We start from the raw sequence: 19,773 nt of genomic DNA on the forward strand, positions 1-19,773 counted from the left end.
GTATCGTTGCTTGACCTGAGCCTTTATATAGATGTCATACCGTACTGATTTCGTATGTAGGATGATGCTCTTGGTTACGGCCAGATCCTGGCCGCTGGCTTTTCCCTACAGACCATAGTGAACGGTACCAGTAGCACCATCAGTGAGTATCAGCGCACCGCTAACTAGCGATTGTTCCTGTATCACCAATATTGAGTGCTAACCAGAATCGCACAGAGAAAAGGAGGTCTAAAACGAGACCCAGCATCCGCGAACCCAGCCTGACAGCACCTACCACCACTCTTCCTACTCAGCCCGCCACCCCACCACAATCAACTCCAAATTCGACCACAAGCCTAGCAACACAAGCGCCACCAGAACCAAACATACCCCTCAGTCCTCAACGAAGCAGAACCTCAAACATGGAAGACGGCATCACACCACCAACAACAAGCCAGACCTCTATATCTCTCACCTCACTTCCTCAACAAACCCACAACGCGTCCACCTCCAGCGGCATTGAGCCAGGCACCACGACACTGCAGAAGCGCTCGACATTCTCCTAGGATGACTCACCGCCATGATCTTCTACAACCAAATCAATTGCCGTACAAGCCAAAATATCTTACTGGAATTTGGAGCCTCTTCCACCGCTACTGCCATCTCACGATCAGCACGCACACAGACCCCATGTCTACAACCATTGTGACATCTCAGACTCAACGGCCGCCGCGGCAGTGTTCCGAATTCCGATTCTTCCTGCCAAGCGTCAGGGTCAAGCGCGGTATTACCCTGGCTAAAACCCGATAAGTCGACGTGCCTTCTGCTTCCCATCCTGCAGGTACAGAAACCTTAGCTTTCACAGCGCACAGTGCGCGTGCATCGCGTCTGGGAGCAGTTCGCGTGGCTGCTTGTATGCAACGAAAGCGCGCGCAAATTAGTTCTATAGATTCGGGTACAGGAAGGGGTCCGCGGTTGCTTGGCACCAATGACGATGTGCTCATGTAAGGCAGATAGAGTGTGGGAGGGGCTACTTAAGATACGTAGGTATATCCGGGCATACAGGCCAAGGAGAAAATGAAGGCTGTTATGGAAGAGAGAATTAGATTGACAGTGAGGAATTCGAAAAGCTTGACATTTGTAATCATGCTCGACCAGTATGTATGCTATCTACAATTCAGTGTAACCGTTATTGTCATCTGTCGAATGTCTGAGAATACGACATACCGTCTTTAATGCATTATACCGGTGTCCCTTGTAAGTTGTGATTCTGAAACCCCTGTACACTCTCGTCCGCATGATATTGCCCCTACAAGTGCAGTCTGACAGAAACAGTGGCAAATCCTCATCCACCATCAACCCAGTTGAATTGTCTTAGGTCAGGTCCTTCACCAGGCAGGCAGCCACCGGGCAGACAGAATGCATGCCGTTTGTGCTTGCGGGCACTCACCCAGGGTTCGAATCTTGGTCTGCCGCGAGCATAGGCATCGTAATCTGGTCCCTTTACCATCTGCTCCAGTTCTTGTGCTACTTCCTCTCGCGTCGCATACGAACCTTGTGATAGCAGAGGGTAACCCAGATATATCCAGAGGTCTTTCAGATGCGGGAGATCTTTGGCTACTGAGCGTGCCATCCTTCGGAAGAGGGCGAGGGCATCAGAATATATGGCAGCAGCATTGGCAGGGGGAGGCACCAGGGAGTTCTGAAGGACGCCATGGTTGTCGAAGGACGCTGTGTGCAGCTGATGTGCCATCACTGGGGTCAAGTCGATCGTGAGCGTCAATTTCCTCACGTCGAGAGACGCTCCGATCGTTGTCAAACATTTCGAGAAAGGTACAATGAAGCCTGCCTCAAAATCGATCGGGGTGAAGGGTGCCATGAAGCGCAGATAGTTCAAGTCATCCAATCGTAGATGAAGATGTCGAATGCTGTGGTGATACTGGCTTGGTGTCCGATCCAGAAATCGTGAGACCAGTGTTTCATCCAACGCAGGAGGTCGTCTAAGACGTGACGTGAATGTCGAGAGCACGAACGATTTGTTGCGATAGAGGAAATCTGTTGCCATTTGACCAATTGTGCGGTTGACCAGCATAAGGTTCAAGTATGTGTTGCTGCAGGTACACATAGTCGAGTATGAGGCGCTGACGGCAGAACAGAAGCATGTTGTAATATCTTGCTCATCCACGTCCAGATCACCGAGACCAATATCAGTCCGAAGCGCTGAGCAAGTCCCGCAGCAGGTGGGATCTGGTTTGACATATCCTCGTGACCAGAGCATGATGGAATATGAGTCCGCAGATCCTTGCGTGTGGTTTTGGACCGGATGGCTCGACCACGATGTATGTGCTCCGAGCACTGCGAAGGAGATGACGGTCCTTTGCAGCTCCACAGGCAATTCTGGAAACCGCGAAAAGTAGACTTGTGTGCGCTGTGGAGCGGTTCTCAAGTGTGTTGCGCAAGTTTCCAGAATTGCTTTCCGCATCTTGTTGGGGTATCCTTTCAGGCGAATGGCACATTCTTGAAGTCTGTGCTCCTTGCGGGAGGTAGTGAACAAGAGATCGAATAGTTCCAATATCGTCGTAGCACCTACTCCGTGAGCCTGATGCAATACGATATGAAGCTTCAACTTCGATGAGATGTGCCGACCAAGAGCTCTCAGACAAGACTTGAGCGCAGACAAGAAATCCGAGATATAGCCAGTGTTGTCGTGCGTCGCGATCTGGGGAAGCACCATGGTCAATGACTCCAGGTGAGACAATGCTTTGGAGCCCAGCGTCATGAGCGGCAAAAGACTTTCTTCGGTCGACGCGCTGACTAGAAAATGATTGCTGCCATAGAGCATCGGCATAATTTCGTTATGTATAGCCCAGCAAGTCAAGAGCAGGCCAAGAGGGAGGACGTCGCAGAGGTCGTGGTGTAGATTCCTGTCGAAGCTGGCATCGCTGGGAGCAGGGTGGCCAAGGTAGTTACGGAAATAGCACTTGTAGGATGTAGTGTAATCCTCTAGCAGAGTGCGCGACTCGTCCTCATCTTCAGCCTCAGAGTCAGAAGTGTAGTCATACTTCCACAACTTCGCGGAGTTGAGATCGATAGGACATTGCCGGATTATACCACTGAAGCGGTATATTCTCTTTCTGATTGCTGGAGGCAGACTGAAGAATGTGGTCTGGTTCTTTCGCTTCGGTCGCAGGATAGGAAAGTAACGAGTTATTGGCAGCACGCCATCACCGCAAGACATCTTGGATCGTCGCTCACGTTCAGTCGAGGTAGAGTGCGAGTGTTGACAGCTGAGCCATGGTGCAGCGTTGGTAATTCTTCAAGTTAGGTGCTCTTCCTAAACGCGCGACCACGATCGTGCTTGCCTCAGTGCAGTTTCGACACGCTGAGAATTCATCCCGCAACACCGCCGGCGCTCTTGAAAAGTTTGAATAATGCTAATTACTGTAAGTGCTTGTTACCGCCTCAGTTTAGACCCTTTCTCGCAAGCTCTATCTTCCTCAACGTCTCTCCTTCCTTGAAGCCACCTTTACTGGCGCATACTCGAATGCCATCAGCCAACTCGACCTTATCTTCAACTTCAGGGAAAGCGCATGGGCAATGGTGCGGAAAGTGCACGCAAGCCAAAGTATCAGGACATAGATAATTTGAGCATGTAGCTACACGAATCAGTAAGAAAGCAGCAACATATTGGGGATTGTAATCACGAACCTTGCTGCCAGGTCTGCTGGAACCAGGACGAGTCACTCGCGACGTTCTGCTTCTCTTGCTGGCCTCCACCCTGCTGTTGTCCTCCGAAGAACTGATCGAAGAACTGGAACTGGGCCGTCGCAGCTGCGATGAACAGCGCGATGTACCAGAAGAGCATCGTGTTGGAAATTTCTGGAGTATGCCAGTGACCAGGATTATGTTCGTACCGATGATCACAGCTTGAAAACTGTATCTCGAACACGGACCCCCCGTGAGACGTACTGGCTCGAAGTGGCAGGTGCGTTCCGGGCGACTGCCATGTGGTCGAACAGTCCGATTCCGAATGACGGTTGAAGCCTCGTTCATTCAGCCTCGTCTTCCTCCGCAAACTGCGCTAGCAACAGTCGAATCGAGGCCGACAACGATATCATCTACATCAAACACAGCATCGCAGCTGCCTCTAGCTGCCGCATCACCATGCTCCAACCAAGGATAGCCACCCGAGAGGTCACCCTCACCTCCCTGGCAAATACATTAAACAACCTTGCCCTCTGCTCGCGGCATGCCCCCAAAGCCCGCTCACCCCAACTCATCTTCACCCGACATGCCTCCCACGCAGCCCAAGGTCGAGCCAACGGTCCCAAAGACTCAGCCGGTCGCCGTCTAGGCGCAAAGAAAACAGCCAGTGAATATGTCATTCCAGGAAACATAATATTCAAGCAGAGAGGTACATTTCCCCATCTCAATATAGCAGTGCTACCACGCCTTACACCTCTGCAATCGACTCCATACTAATACTGATATGTAGGCACAAAATGGTTCCCCGGCGAAAACGTCGGCATAGGCAAAGACCACACGATCTACTCTCTCATCCACGGCTACGTCCGCTACTACCGGAACCCATCTGCGCACCCAAAACGCCGCTACATAGGCGTAGCCCTCGAACGCGAGGGTCCCGCCTCAAAAATGCCCACCCCCTTCAACGCGCCCACACGGCGTCGTCTAGGAATGTACGCTACGCCCCGCGTCGAACCTACATCCACACCCGCAGTCCTCGACCAAGCCGCGAAAGACAGTGCCTTCCTGAGAGCACATATCGCCGGCGCACTACAACCGGGCGGCACGTCTGTACCGACGCCGCCGCAGGCTGTGACGCAGAGTCAGAGCCAGAAGAATAAATTGTTCACGCTTAACACCGCGCCGACTAATCCATTTGATCCGAAGTATGACCTGAGAAGAGGCGGTTATGGAATGGCGAACTACGAGATTGGACGGGCGGCGGAGAGGAAGGGAGTCCAGGTGACGGAATTCGATCGGACGGATAGGTGGAAGGCGTGGAGGGTCAGGGCGAAGAAGGTGAAGGAGAAGATGATGGCGAGGGCGGCGCGGGCGAATAGGAAGACGAAGGGGAGGAAGAGTAGTAAGAAGGTTGCATGAGAGGTAATGTGAGGAGAAGAGTGGATGTTGTGGTGTAGAAGTGAAAGATGAAGGAACACTAGTCGTTGATGATCCGAGTTCAGCGGGACCATTGAGGAAGGGACCGCAGAGGCAAAGAAGCGGTCTTGTCCATCTGGCACTTGCGAAGAGGTCGGGGGTCGAGACTCAACGAGGGAAAGATCTACTGTCCTCACCTTCATCAGCTGTTTGACATCAACAGACCAGGAACATCGGGTCTACTGGCTTATGCACTGCAAGAGCATGTGAAGAACGATTACACAGATGGGTTCTGCGTGAAAGGCAAGAGCGAGCCATCTGATACCACCAGAGAAAGTGAACACCACGGTAGTCGAAGAAGTTCTGAAATGACATGCGCCTAGCAGCATAGTCATATTGCATATTCTTGTATGAATGAATACTTCAACACTCAAAGCTCTCCTATCCTGAGCAGCAGCATAAGAAGCCACGATCACATCCCATTCTCCGTCCTAAACTTATCCCACGCCTCATTCAACGTACTAAACACCGCACCCGCAATCATCCTCTGCTCAGTCGTCGCATCAGTGGGAATCTGCAACATCATTAGCACTCTCCACACATTCATAGTCACTCAAGTCATATCTCAAACTCACCTTATCAGGATGACACCTCCCAATCCCCTTCATATAGTTAATCTTGACCTTATTCGGCAACACAAGATCAGCCATCCCAATCTTCTTCCACCCCGCCCCCTCCCAGAGCACACTATCCAAACTCGCCAGCAACGCCCTGATATTTCCCTCCTTCCCACCCTTCCAGTTGTTCACCCGTGCAGTAACACTATCGATGAGCGCGAACCTCTCATCATCCAGTTTCTCCGCGGCTTGGTTCTGCGCTCTGAGCGCGTTTACTGCAGCCGCGGGTTTAGCTGATACCGGTGGCGCGGAACGCGTCGGTCGTGGAGGTGCGGCCTTCTTGACAGTAGGGCCCTTTGGTGCCGCCGCACGTTCAGCCCTTGCACGCCCCTGAATCGCCGTTGCACCCCCATGCCCATCCTCAACGGCCTGACGCCATACGACTGCAGCCTCCCCCCATTTCTCGAGGTTCTCGAGCGCCTCGGCTTTACGCATGAGTGCCTTGCCGTAGTACTCCCTCATCGGCTTGGCTGGTGTCCCATCACCATCAGCCATATCGACCGTCTCAGCCTCGCCTTTGCTCGGTCCGATGAGGGTGATCGCTGCGTCAGCGTCGAGGATCGCGATCTTCGGTTGCCCGGTTTTGAGGGCTGTGAGGGAGCGGTTTGTCAGGAGGATGAGACTCAGGGGGTGCGACGCGGGAATATGCCGGAGGGAGGTGCTGTAGGCGTCGTGGGCTGAGGAGTAGTCGCCGCGTTTGAAGTGGTCGTTGCCTGTCAGGCGGGCTGAGTGGGAGGCTTTGAGGGAGAGGGGAGGAATTGGGGGGATTGTGCGGGTTGGGGGTGGTGGGCGTGTTTGGAGGGGTGGCGCGGGTTTGGGCGGTCGTGATTGGGTTGGTGGGGGTGCTGATTTTGGCGTTGGTCGTGATGGGAGGGGTTTGGAGGTGGAGGTGCCTTCTAGGAGATCATCTTCTTGTGTAGGTGCTGGGGTTGTGGGTTTCCGTCTTCTGGCTGAGGAGACGTAGGCTTGTGATGCTTGATCTTCTGCGGCTTGCTTGTTAAGCATTGCCCTGGTTGGCGGCTGTTGTGGCTTGGGACGCATCATGCTCGCCATCGGATCCTGCTGTTGCTGTCTCATGAAAGCGGGTTGTGGGGAGGTCGATTCTCTGAGCCGTGAGGGCATAGCTGGAGAGTGATCTCGTGAAGCATCAGCGCTTGAATCGAAGACGTGCTCTGCTCTTGATCTTGGTGCCTGACGTGGTGGAGGCGTAGGTCGCTCCGTTTCCAACATCATGGCTTCATCGGTCGCACTTGGCTGCTGCTGCTGCCTAGATGAGCTTGGTCTAGCTCTTCTCGGATCCTGCTCAGCATTTCTCGTCTTCTCTGGCGCGGCTGGTTGCATCCACTTTGGTTGATTAGAGGCAGTCTCGCTGTCAGAATTGAACTCAGAAACAGCTTGCTGGACTTGCTTTTGGGCTGTTTTCCAGAAAGCCCCAGCAGACTTTATGAAAGTGGTGCCGAACTCTTGGACAGCCTTTGTAGGGTCATTGGAAGGTGTAGATGATCCATCTCTTGTGCCGTTCTGCCCTCGCTCGTGCTCAACTCCTGATTGTCTCGGTCTTGGCCTCCGTGCTGTTGGCGGCTCATCCGATCCGTCCTGCGACTGCGTTGGCTCCCTGCCTCTACTCTTCTGCCTTGCCTCTTCGTGAGCTTGGTTCAGCAGTAGACCAACCGCAGCCTGAACATTCATGCCCGTATCTGTAGCTTCCAATGCTCTTTTCGCTTTGTCTGCGGGAAAACCCATATCAACTAACTCTGCCACAGCTTTGTCCTGCGGATGATCTGACGTGGGCGCCGGTGCTGGATCCGGGCTAGGTCTACGCCTTGCAGGCTCTTTCCTCGGAGGTGGTCTCTCTGAAATGGGCTTGCCCAAGTCTCCAAGGATATCGTCGTCGTCAGCCGGAAGGGATGTCCCGATCTGAGCGGGCGGTGAACGGGCATTATTTCTTGCTTGGAACTCTGATAGTCCGAAGGGGTCGTCGTCGGGTTCAGGTTGCTGAGCCTGCGCTGGAACAGGTGGAGACTTTGTCTGGCTCAACGTGGGCTTATTGAAAGCAGCAAACAAGTCATCCTCTTCCTCTGCTGCTTGCTGAGTAGGCGCAGGTGTCCCATTCCTATTCTGTACTGCTGGTGTACTCCTCCCACTGCCCAGACTGTTCCAAACATCGTCGTTGCCGGCCCATTGATCTTGTAGCTTCTGCTTCTGTCCCACCAACTGCTGCAACTTCGATTCCGCTAATCGCTTCTGCTGCTCCTGGAGGGAGAGGTTCTTATTTGTACCATTTCCACCGAATGCAACTAGATTACCGAAACTGTCGTTCGCTGGCGTGGGTACTTTCAGCGGTGGTGACTGTGGCTTGCTAACCAGGGGAGATGCTCTCCCGCTCGTGGGAGGTGTCGGCTTGAGGGTAGAGAATGCCGAGTAGTTGCCCTGTCCCGGCTTCTGGCCTGTGGCTGGTTTGCTTGACCAGTCCAGGCCGTTGAGGTCGTTCATCGTGGGATCATGAGGTTGATGTTATGCTACAGATTGTAAGATGCGGTCATGGATGTCAGCATTGCATGTTGACCGACGTTACAAACAAGTCTCTACACCAAACATCGGCAACCCGCATGTCTGGTTGAACAATGGCTATTGACGCCACAAAATGTGGCGTTCCAATGTCTCGAATCTGTATTCTGAGATATCTTACGGACCACTCTACAACAAAGAATGCATTGTCGACTTCAAGTCATGAGTCGCTCTTGACTAGCGACCCAACATTTGGCCGGTTCGGAGAGGAACTTCTCCTCCCAAAACCCGAGAGAATAGTGTGAGGTCGCCTTACCTATTGTCAATCGCGAAATGCAGAGGAGCTCAACTTCATACCCGTATATCTATTTCTACATGGTTCCTGGCTCGCGAAGCGTTGTTCGTCGAGGAATACTGGCTACGATACCTTTAACCTTGCATGATAAATTAAGCCAGCTCGGACTTGAACAAAACCTGATACCTACCACATCCAGGCCTAGTTATATGTACCGAGTCTATCAGTTAGTACCACGGACACCGTGCCTTGTCGTACCAGCATAACTTCTGACCGCCTCTATGGCATGCACCCCGAGCATACTACCACCTGGGTGCTCGCCGACAACAATCGTGCCGTTGGCCCAGTGGCGCGTACGCGTACAGCCTCGCTCACGGGGTCGCAACAGAGTCGTCTCGGTATCATGAGAGAAAGTGAACTTGGACAAGAACACCCCTTGTCCTAGAATGAGGCGAGGCCAGGCGAGCCAGGATCAGGCCTATCTAGACACGAGCTTGCTGCCGACCGCTTTGCCAGGGGCCCTTTGGCGCAAACCCTATCTCGACATTATTACGGAGTATCGACAAAGCATATAGTGCTAGCATTGTCGCCCACGTGAGACGTACGTGCCGCACGTTTGACGGCGCCATATCTGTTGTTGAGACCAAAGCCATGTGCCATCTGTGCATGAACGATATCAAAGTTGTATATCTGTCACGGGATGTTGTTGTAGGTACAGTAGTGGGGTCTATAACTATTGATTGGTTCAACAGAATCGCGACGCGGAAGCTGACTGGAGCTTCTTGGAGGCTCTGAAGACCCCTGCCAGGGGCAGTCTAAGGCACACGTTTCGTACCCTGGCCGCAGATACCTCGGTTATGATAAGCTGCATATTTCGACCTGAAGCCGTTGGTCAAAACGCTCGAGGTGCGCATTATTTTCACATCCAGACATGGGTCTGTGCTGATGATTTGTGTTCTTTTGGTGGCATTTCTGGGAGACCATTTCCGTTTTCTACGCCCAGCCGCGCAAGAGTTGAAGCTATCTTACCTCTCGTAGACTAGGCGAATCTACAGTATGCCGAACAAGCTTGAGGACTGGGCCTTCGTTACGAAGGACTAAATTCGTGCTCGTGCTTTAGTGAATCTTCATCCAGGGCAAGCGCAACTGACTTTGCATTAATCTCGATCACACCTTCCTTCTTCTTCGCGAATCCACCCTGGACGTGTTGGATGCACATCAACTCAATTTCAACGTAAGCAGAACACCTCTGTACCTCATCAAAATATCACGGAAATTATTGTTGCAACACAAAAATCCACAGAGATCTTCTCACGTGTCGGCTGTGCTCAATCGAGCTTAGCTCGACCGACGTCATACGTCGGCCTCGTGTTACGCCTGTCACCACCCGCCGAGACAGATAGGCAAAGTCCGAACAATGGGTTTGTTCAACAGGAGGAAAGACTCGAGGGCACAATCCCAAGATTCTGAACACGGCAAACCAGCATACAGCCCAAACGGCAGACATACTCTCTCAACAGATCGTATCTCAGAGTACTCACTCAAGTCGCCGAGTCTGGCAACCACTAGCTCTTTCCGAAGCAATATGGTCACCTCAATACCTGAGATCGATATACCGAAACCGCCTGATCGAGATGCAAAGCCAGCACAGTATCTCAGGAGCATATATGCTGTCCGAGAACGATCAACGATAGTGCTTCACCAGGCTAAGGCCGATAAGCTAAACCACTTTGACGTTGACATGTCAAAATTCAAGGATACCGCTGATTACGTGGTCTCTATCATCAAGGTAAGCAAGCTAATCGAAGTCTGTGATCGATGCTGATGCGGATTCTAGCGTGATTTCGCTCCAGACTACAGCACAATTCCCCCGCATGGCAGATGGCAGCATTTCGAGGTAGGCGGTCGACCACGCATAACACAACTACTACAATCGTGGCCGTCAACCCTTGACTCAACGGAACGGACCAGGCGACTCATCGACCTGTTCTTGGTGTCAGTTCTTCTAGACGCTGGCGCCGGCACGAAATGGTCATATACATCCAAGGAGAACGGCAAGACCTATCCTCGATCGGAAGGGCTAGCCGTTGCCTCGCTGGAAATGTTCAAAATAGGCATGTTCTCTAGCGATAGCTCGAACCCACATCAATGCGATGCGCCAGCGCTGGAGAAGTTGACAGCAGATCAGTTAGGCAAGGGCATGCAGGTCTCGGAGTCCAATCCGATGTCCGGCTTGGGGGGTCGAGCAGCACTCTTGGCAAGACTCGGCGGCGCTCTGCGGTCGCGAAAAGACATGTTCGGCAAAAATGCCAGACCAGGAAACATGATTGACTATCTTATCTCACACCCTGACACAGTTGCTGCTGCGGTGCCGGTAGTCCCACTGCCTGTACTATGGGAAGTGCTTATGGACGGCATGAGCAGTATATGGCCAGCCACTAGAACGAATATCGAGGGTGTATCACTTGGCGATGCATGGCCGTGCAGCAGTATTCCCGACACAGGCTCATTAAAGAACATTGTACCTTTCCACAAGCTGACGCAATGGCTATGCTACAGTATCATGGTGCCGATGACAAAGCTGTTGAACATGCAATTTGCAGGTGCAGAGCTGATGACCGGTCTACCAGAATACCGGAATGGTGGGCTGCTCGTCGATACAGGTTTGCTCACGCTAAAGAAGGCCGACACCGATCGCGGACTGAAGATCTACCATGAAACAATGCCGAACGCATCGGTTGAGGTTGTACCCATGTTCGAGCCAAGTGATGATGTGGTTGTTGAATGGCGAGCTGTCACTGTCGGCTTGCTTGATGAGCTGCTTGCTGCAGTAAATCAAGGCCTTAATCTGACAGGTAATGATAAACTCAGTTTGGCGCAGATGCTCGAAGCTGGCACATGGAAGGTAAGACAAGACAATGGCATTGCAGCATGAAGCTAACATTCTACAGGGAGGACGGGAAATTGCACAAGTATCACGACCAATAACGAAAGGACCGCCGATTGGCATCATTTCAGACGGCACGATTTTTTGATGCAATACCTCCAATGGCGATTCGGAAAACAGATACTATTTTAGACTCAATTTAACAGCGTCACGGTCAAGGCAGACACTGCTTTAGAGCCCGTTGCTGGCGGCGTCAGTTTGCTCTTGCGCGGAAGAAAGCGCTGAACGAAATAGACTTGATGAAACTTCTCGACCAGGTATGTGTTCAGAACTTCGGAAACCTCTATATTCTGAATGGTGGCTGCATTGTGCGTCTCTATCAAGGTGCCATCGCCGAGGGTCTCTCGCCTTCAATGGAAGCTCCTCAATGAGCTGTTGTGGGCTGCAGAGCTGCGTGTAAGGGGGTTACTGATCGGCCGTAGAAATGTTCTGCCTGTGACGCAATTCGCGGAAAAAGCTACCTGAACTTCCGCTACTAGTACGCCTAACCATAACCGTAGCACTTCCTACCTTCCTGAAGCTTTCACTTATGTTCTAGCTTCTAGCCCACTGCCGTTCGTGTAATCCTTTGAAGCCTCATTGCTGCCCACGAGAAGAACACTCAGTTTTCCCGAGCAACGAACTCCTAATCCGTCAAGCTCCGTGTTCCGCAGATATGGGCCGTCTTATGACTCTAGCGACATGCTCGCTCAATCAGTGGGCGATGGACTTCACAGGCAACAAAGCTCGCATAATAGAATCGATCAAGCGAGCAAAGGCTGCTGGTGCCACTTTGAGAGTAGGTCCCGAGCTCGAAATCACCGGCTATGGCTGTCTTGACCACTTCCTCGAAGGTGACATCTTCCTCCACTGCTGGGAAATGCTTGCACAGATCATTGAAGATCCGTTATGCCAAGACATCATTTGTGATGTAGGAATGCCTGTCCGCCATCGAAATGTCAGGTACAACTGCCGAGTCATATTCTATAACAAGAAGATTCTGCTCATAAGACCGAAGCAGTTCCTTGCCAATGATGGAAACTATAGGGAGATGCGATACTTTACACCGTGGTCGAAGGAACGGTACACGGAGGACTACTACCTCGAAGAGACTGTTCGCGACATCACCGGTCAGCGCGTGGTACCCTTCGGCGACGCCATCATATCCACTCTCGACACAGCCTTTGCAGCCGAAACCTGTGAAGAACTCTTCACCTCCAATGCACCACATATTCATCAGGGCCTGAATGGTTGCGAGATCTTCACAAACAGCTCAGGATCCCACTTCGAGATCAGGAAGATCATGACACGATTGACACTTATGACCGAAGCTACACGTCTCAGCAAAGGCATTTATCTCTATGCTAACCAGAAGGGTTGCGACGGTGATAGGCTCTACTACGACGGCTGCAGCATGATCATAGTGAATGGCAAGTGCGTGGCTCAAGGCTCACAGTTCAGTCTCGATGACGTCGAAGTCGTAACAGCCACAGTCGACATCGAAGAAGTGCGGTCTGCACGTTTCGCACCATCTCGAGGTCTCCAAGCACAAACCCAACCACCATACCCACGCATCGAAGCAGATGTTGCATTAAGCGAGCCTGAGTCCGGCCCTTCACCAATTGATCTCGGCCCCTCCGAACCAGTAAGCATAAAAGCCCACTCACCACCCGAAGAGATAGCCCTCTGCCCCGCACTCTGGCTCTGGGACTACCTCCGCCGCGTCAACGCAGCAGGCTTCTTCATCCCGCTGTCAGGCGGCATCGACTCTTGCGCTACAAGTGTCATAGTCTTCAGCATGTGTCGACTCGTTCACGCCGCCATCCACTCTGACACTACCCATCCAGACACAAAGGCACAAGTCATAGCCGACTGTCGCCGTCTCTGCGCCAAAGACGAGAAGTGGCTTCCTTCCTCACCGCAAGAAATCTCCGGCTGTCTTTTCCATACCTGCTTCATGGGCACAGTCAACAGCAGCGCCGACACACGCTCACGAGCAAAGCGATTAGCGAAAGACATTGGCGCCTACCACACGGACCTAAACATCGACACCGTCGTCAACGCCCTAACCACCCTCTTCAGCACCATCACTAGCTTCACACCTCGCTTCAAAGTCCACGGTGGCACACCAGCCGAGAACCTCGCTTTACAGAACATCCAAGCCAGACTCCGAATGGTAGTAGCCTACCTCTGGGCTCAACTCCTCCCCACAGTCCGCCAACGACCAAACGGCGGCAGTCTCCTCGTCCTCGGCTCCGCGAACGTCGACGAGCAGCTACGCGGATACTTGACCAAATACGATTGTTCCTCCGCAGACATCAACCCGATAGGCGGTATCTCAAAGACCGATCTGAAAGCATTTATCGCCTACGCCGCGAAGGCATTCGACCTCCCTGTCCTCGAGGAGTTCCTCTCTGCCACACCAACAGCCGAACTCGAGCCCATAACAGAAACATATGTTCAATCCGACGAAGCAGACATGGGAATGACATACGCTGAGCTCTCCGTCTTCGGCCGTCTACGCAAAGTCTCCAAGCTTGGTCCCTGGGGTATGTACGAGCGCCTCTTGTACAGCTGGGGCAAGCCCGTGCCGGAGGACTCCACGGAACCCGATGCAGCAGCGGGCTCTCAACCAAGCACATCTCGCGAACAGCAAACTAGCGCTGCGGCGCACGAGACGCCTGAGTCGGCGCATCTGATTCAAGGCCGTGGTCTGAGTCCAAGAGAGATAAGAGATAAGGTGCTGCGGTTCTTCAACTTCTTCCAGATCAATAGGCATAAGGCTACGATACTCCCTCCTGGCCTGCACGTGACAGAATACAGTCCAGAGGACAATAGGTATGATCTGAGGCCGTTCTTGTACCCAAGTATATGGCAGAGTTGGCAGGCGAGTAAAATAGACAAGCACGTGGAGGAGATGGAGGCGAAGAAGAAGGTTTGAAGCATGAGATACGCAAGCTCATGTCTAGCCAATGGCTGCTACAAAGCATAAGGTCAGAAAGGCCGGTAATACGACGGCTGATAGTGCTGAATGAAGACTGGGGGTCCCCCGGCGTCCAGCGCTGCTAAATGGCCATAGGGGAACGAAGCAAGCACCATGTCCTCCTGTCTTCTGTCCTGGTCTGCCAGACCTTGTAGCCGCATTACGAGCAGTGAACCCCTCAGAACTTATGGCGCACGCACCGAGCCACCAGGTAATGCTTACTATGTACCACGACTGACCATCACAACCAGAATTCCACCCACTACTCTGCAGTGCTGACGTCCCCCTCGAGAGCACAAAGAAAGGGCTTTGACCACGGGCCATACCGCCGCTAGTACCACAAATCTATTCCCGCCTGAGCATTGGGTTCACTCCTAGGGCATATCGCACATCATTCGTGGCCTCGTGGCCCTGTGTCCCGAGCCATTCGCCATTTCTTGGTCGAAGATTCTTTTTCTCTCGAAGTCCTCTGTGATCCATTGGGGTTTCGGTTTCGTTCTAATATCAGTAGTATCCTCCTCACTAGACCTTTACTGAACTCTCTCCAGAATCTTACCGGATCCTCATCGGTCTCTCAGCGTAGTCTCAGATCGGCAGGCAGGGCCTGCACCAACATATCTCCTCACCCCCGCTCCAGTGGCAACTCCTAACCCAGCACGAACAAAATTTGACTTCTTCCGTTCCGTGATGTGTGAAAGATGTCGCGGCGAAAGACGACCTCGATGATCATGAATGCGAGCTTGATCCAGAAGCTAATTGCTAGGATTTGGTGATTCTTGTAATGTATTCCTAGTCGCTGGTGTTCGGTACATACTGTAGGAAGATCGCGCTGACGATGTACCCCCCAATGAAGAGGAAAAGGAACACATCATGCAGATTGGTATGGTGGTATGTATCGAAGGTGCTCAGTAGGATCAGACTAGAGGCGGCTGCGTCCACGATCGCAAACAATCCAACCCAATTCGAGTCTCTTTCTGCCATCTGAGTTGTGCCGTGCCTCCGAGCCTACACCTCCACTCTCCTTACACCATCGCAATACCACCACATATGCCATTGAGACCATCGTGTCAACGGAGGTGCTCCCGAATATGAATCACGTAGTGGCCTAGATCTGCGCAAATATTCGTCGTTTCTGGCTTTAATATCATGCAATTGTCAGATGAGGCAAACTGCACCTAATAAATTCACACAGGGTCGCTCCTATCTCACCACGTAGGTCACGATATCGCCCAATCGATCTACCTCCAGCATAATACATTGTTCACATGTCACAATATATCCCTTACGCACTACTGCAGCCAATTCATCTGCACAGCATACCACTGTATATCAATGAAGCAGAGCCTTTCCAGTGCGTATCACCAAAACATGGCGCTTCCATGAACAAACGGGCATATCCGTCACCCACTGAGGTGCGAGAGCGGCGATATCCGGGCTTGTGCACCACTAAAGCAGCTGTTATCTAGCCTTGTTCGATGCAGTCATGCCCTGAAATCGAGCTTGTTTCGGCATCGCTCAGCTTCAAGAAAGTGTACGCGCTGATGTCCGGGCGCCATCGCTGTTAACGAAGCAGCATCGAGCAAGCAGCGTTGAGAGCCCCCAGTTTGGTAGCAGATACTGTAGGTAACCACGCCGGCAGAAATCGAGCTTCTCAGGAGATGACTTCGGCCTACGGACCGTACATCGCGTGCCCTAAGCGTTCACGAGACGGGATGAGCGTTCATGATGCCAGAGTACATTAGAGGACTATATATGCCAGCATGAGCATGAGCATGAGCCAAGATATGCATGAATATTTGACTATGTTATGTTGTGAAGCTCGATCGGTTGTACTCGGGAGGAAGTACGGAGGTGTTCACCAGATGTAAATGCGGCTGCAGAGAGATCGAGGTGGAATTCAGCATGCAAGGACTGTATCGACACATGCATCAGTACCCGCGACACTGGGGCACGTCCTTGGAGAAAGGAAACCAACGGTCCAAGGGCAGGACCCAAATAACGAATTTGGCGATGTTCTTGAGCTTACGAAGTCGTATTCATGGCAAGACTAGCTGTCTGTAGATACAGGCTACCTTGAGCCGCAAGAAATCATGCAATTAATGACAGTCCTTCGATCATTTCTTGAGCTAACTGTCCGAGCTGAGCTGCAACACTGATGATAGCACGTCCTCATAGTTGCCAGATCCCTCCATCAGGCAAAGGGCCATGGGGAAAAAGCCTTGGAGGAAGCAGCAGCGAAAACCGCTGATCCCACCTCCATACACCATCACTTCCTTTGTCTTGGTGAATCATGACTCTATGCTCAGGCAGGCCTCGGGCACATATCTTCGGGTCAGCATGCCCGAACAGGACACTCCTGACGAACTTACGATTCCAATGAAAGCCATAGATGATAGCGATCGCGACCTGAGCGGTAGCGATGTAGAACACGTCCAGCTGTAAACGGCCTCGCCGAATGAGTTCTGGTCTCATGATATGTCCATGCAAGATACTGGTGCCATGCGTAGTGACGGGCTCGTGATGGCACGTGCGGTAGAATTTTGGATCGCCTAGAGGGTGCTTATAGCATACCACATGCTGTGAGCAATTTGTCGGAGACGCATGAGCCAGCGACGATTCAAGCGTTTCTAAAAGGTCCGACAACTCTCTGCCGAAGACGGCTCGGTTCACTGCGCTATTGGCATGGAGAATTTGCCGGTGATAGAGGTCATATCCGATGATTTGGCGATAGTCAACGGCAATGAAGGGGTCACCTTCTGGCGCAGGTGGTATTCTGCCAGCGTAGATAACGCCATCTAAACCACCTTGCACGTCGACTGCACTTCCCGTCCATGGGACAGGGGTGTAAACCTCGAGGTCGTAGGGGTCTGGCATGTGCCCGGTCGTACACAGACTCTGACAAAAGTGGGCATTAAACGGGTAGCGCAACTTGAATTCGTTACAGTGAATCGAGGCTGTTCCGGCACCAGGAAATCGAAGAATATACGGTAGACTGTGAGGGTTCATTGATGGACGGAGGAGTGCCCGTCTAGTGATTGATCGATCCATTTTGGGCGCAGTCGTGAGCGTCGCAGTCGTGACTGCAGCAGTCGGTATTGCAACCATCATAAATCCAGCATCGTTGTGTGAGAAGAAACCACCAATAGCTGAAGTGCCATCGCCAGTGATGACGATAGGAGCATCCCCAGCGTCTTCATCACTAGGACGATGTCGAGCACGGTCATCTGCACTGTCAGTGGTTCCAACGTCCTCACTGGCCCCATCATGGCTATCCTTCGTGATATGGTCGCCTAGCACGTAAGGGCCAGCGCCTCCTCGTGTTTGTGCATGTGACTTAGCAACCAGTCGAACAACCTGTTCAGTCTGGTCAACGAGAAAGGCTTCGAGATCGATCCCGGCTGCAACGGCATCTTTCAAGTCATCTCGCATATACCTCATGAACACCGTGCCAATAAGATCCTTCTAGGAATTCAATATTGCTCTTGGCAGTCTGTGGTCGGGACCGTCAGCGACTCTTGAGCCGAAGACTTCTCCGATCTTGCTGACAAGTTGATCACGAACCGCTGCTTCATCAGCGGACGCGTGACCGTTCATCATCGGCACATCGTCCTCAATCAGGATCTGCAGTACACGCATAATGGCGGAGACGACCTTCTCTGCCTCTGCTTTTTTGATATCTCCTTCTCCGCCGCTCAGCGGACCTCGTAACACCTCCTCGTATTCTTTGAGATTCAGCAAGACCAAATTTCTGACAACCTCAGCGCCACCTACAGCACCAAAGCCGAGTATGGCACCATAGTGTGCACCCAGCGTCCTTCTAGGATCGAGGAATGTCTTTAAACAGGATCGAGCAAGGCGAGCCTTGAGACCATGGGCAAACTTGGCATACTTATTACAGACGTGCTTGAGTAACGAGGCGGCTAGGTCCCTGAGTTCGAAATGATCTAATGGACTGCCGTTGGAGCCCGCTGCTGAGGTAGGCGCAGGGTTAGGACCAGGACCAAGGTTTCGACCTGTGAGACATGTGAGGACAGGCGGGATGATGCTCGCAACGTATGGGGCCATATTCAATTTCTCATTGCGTGTAAGTGCGTCCACAAGATGCATCATCTGGGTCAGAGTGAACAGATCTCGCATGTTATGTGTCACTTTTTCGGCGATGAATTGAACGAAATAGGGAAGCAGCTGGTGTAGTCCTGGATCTTCTCGTAATGAGGCTAGGCCTGCCGCGCGGTATTCTGGCTGAGCAGGGTCGAGGATGGAGGAGGTGACCTTGTCGAAGTATAGCTGCAGCTCTTTGCTCAAAATGTGCTTCACCAGAGGCTTTGTAGAGCTTGTTGAAGCTGGGTGGTCGGCCATTGCGGCAAGTGTCTGGTTTGGAGCTGTGCCAGTCTTGGGTAGTAGTGAATCGAGTGCTCGGTTGTCTGTTGAGGTTGAGGATGGGTTCTGTGGGATAGTTGGCTGGACGCCTTCGAGGGCAAGCCAATGTGCTACAAAGCATTGTCAGTATCTATCGGAGGATATGCCTGCCGGAAGTATACCTACCTGTGAATGACATTTCTCTGGGTACTTTTGGTAGCGGGGCATTGATAAGCTTCTCAAAGTCCATCTCTTCATCCTCAACGTAGAACAGCGGTTGGCCTGGACCAATGCTGGCTTCGCCATATCTCAGCGGCCTCGTGCTCTCGTATCCGTACAGAGGCTCAACATCCAGGACTCGTAAGGCTTGTGCAATATCCGACGACCATAGAACTGTTCTCTGGGAATGGCGCATGAATTTGATGGCCTGTTCAAGCACAAGCGACATCCGAAATTCGACATCTCGACATAGTGCACTGGTCACATCCTTATTCAGCGTCTGAATGCCGACTGATTCGGCCACATCGCGAACTGTGTCGCTGCCCCACAGGGTCATCTTGAGAGGCTAGCCGATGTGATCATGCGCAGACTTGGTTCGACAAGAGAATCGAGGAGGACAAACGATAGAATCTATTCAGATGTGAAGGCTGCCGTGGTCTAATATGTGGGAACTGATGGATGCGAGATAGATTGTGCTACTATCATACGAGACAGAGATATGTAAGGTGAGATGGAAGTAAATCAGCCTATCTACACCACGGTACTGGATCTCATGTGAAGTGAGGGCAGGTGCGAGTCGCGCATCGCGGTTGCGTCGCAGAAAGGTGATTAAGGCTGCAAGGCCTCCGTGCTCTCTAGCGCGGGGAAGATCATCTTTCACATCATCAGGTGACCGGGGACTGCTGCTTTTGCTATGAAGTAGTAC

General features: G+C 52.2%; 8 protein-coding genes across 8 annotated transcripts; 3 read left to right on the forward strand and 5 right to left on the reverse strand.

Annotated features, from left to right (window-relative positions):
• Nucleotides 1-1,324: 1,324 nt before the first annotated feature.
• Nucleotides 1,325-3,217, reverse strand: PMZ80_006220 (uncharacterized protein; the record flags this gene model as incomplete). Its single annotated transcript, XM_064874633.1, has 1 exon — nt 1,325-3,217. One exon carries the CDS (start codon nt 3,215-3,217, stop codon nt 1,325-1,327), a length of 1,893 nt encoding a protein of 630 aa, XP_064729033.1.
• A 224-nt stretch (nt 3,218-3,441) lies between these two features.
• Nucleotides 3,442-3,844, reverse strand: LCL2 (Long chronological lifespan protein 2; the record flags this gene model as incomplete). The annotated part of the gene is made up of 2 exons (XM_064874634.1): nt 3,442-3,635; nt 3,688-3,844. The coding sequence occupies 2 exons, from the start codon at nt 3,842-3,844 to the stop codon at nt 3,442-3,444; spliced, it is 351 nt and encodes a 116-aa protein (XP_064729034.1).
• Nucleotides 3,845-4,143: 299 nt separating this feature from the next.
• On the forward strand, nt 4,144-5,103 carry MRPL2 (54S ribosomal protein L2 mitochondrial; the record flags this gene model as incomplete). The annotated part of the gene is made up of 2 exons (XM_064874635.1): nt 4,144-4,393; nt 4,475-5,103. 2 exons carry the CDS (start codon nt 4,144-4,146, stop codon nt 5,101-5,103), a joined length of 879 nt encoding a protein of 292 aa, XP_064729035.1.
• A 469-nt stretch (nt 5,104-5,572) lies between these two features.
• SWA2 (auxilin-like clathrin-binding protein required for normal clathrin function) lies at nt 5,573-8,270 on the reverse strand (the record flags this gene model as incomplete). Its single annotated transcript, XM_064874636.1, has 2 exons — nt 5,573-5,674; nt 5,736-8,270. The coding sequence occupies 2 exons, from the start codon at nt 8,268-8,270 to the stop codon at nt 5,573-5,575; spliced, it is 2,637 nt and encodes an 878-aa protein (XP_064729036.1).
• A 1,727-nt stretch (nt 8,271-9,997) lies between these two features.
• PMZ80_006224 (uncharacterized protein) lies at nt 9,998-11,615 on the forward strand (the record flags this gene model as incomplete). Its single annotated transcript, XM_064874637.1, has 3 exons — nt 9,998-10,369; nt 10,418-11,485; nt 11,532-11,615. The coding sequence occupies 3 exons, from the start codon at nt 9,998-10,000 to the stop codon at nt 11,613-11,615; spliced, it is 1,524 nt and encodes a 507-aa protein (XP_064729037.1).
• A 567-nt stretch (nt 11,616-12,182) lies between these two features.
• QNS1 (glutamine-dependent NAD(+) synthetase) lies at nt 12,183-14,447 on the forward strand (the record flags this gene model as incomplete). The annotated part of the gene is made up of 1 exon (XM_064874638.1): nt 12,183-14,447. One exon carries the CDS (start codon nt 12,183-12,185, stop codon nt 14,445-14,447), a length of 2,265 nt encoding a protein of 754 aa, XP_064729038.1.
• Nucleotides 14,448-16,791: 2,344 nt separating this feature from the next.
• Nucleotides 16,792-17,927, reverse strand: PMZ80_006226 (uncharacterized protein; the record flags this gene model as incomplete). The annotated part of the gene is made up of 2 exons (XM_064874639.1): nt 16,792-16,814; nt 16,859-17,927. The coding sequence occupies 2 exons, from the start codon at nt 17,925-17,927 to the stop codon at nt 16,792-16,794; spliced, it is 1,092 nt and encodes a 363-aa protein (XP_064729039.1).
• Nucleotides 17,928-17,951: 24 nt separating this feature from the next.
• On the reverse strand, nt 17,952-19,404 carry taf6 (histone H4-like TAF Taf6, SAGA complex subunit; the record flags this gene model as incomplete). The annotated part of the gene is made up of 2 exons (XM_064874640.1): nt 17,952-18,979; nt 19,035-19,404. The coding sequence occupies 2 exons, from the start codon at nt 19,402-19,404 to the stop codon at nt 17,952-17,954; spliced, it is 1,398 nt and encodes a 465-aa protein (XP_064729040.1).
• Between the last annotated feature and the right edge of the window lie 369 nt (nt 19,405-19,773).

This window comes from Knufia obscura (genome assembly GCF_036327395.1).
Source record: "Knufia obscura strain CCFEE 5817 isolate CBS 148926 chromosome Unknown scaffold_7, whole genome shotgun sequence".
NCBI lineage: Eukaryota > Fungi > Ascomycota > Eurotiomycetes > Chaetothyriales > Trichomeriaceae > Knufia > Knufia obscura.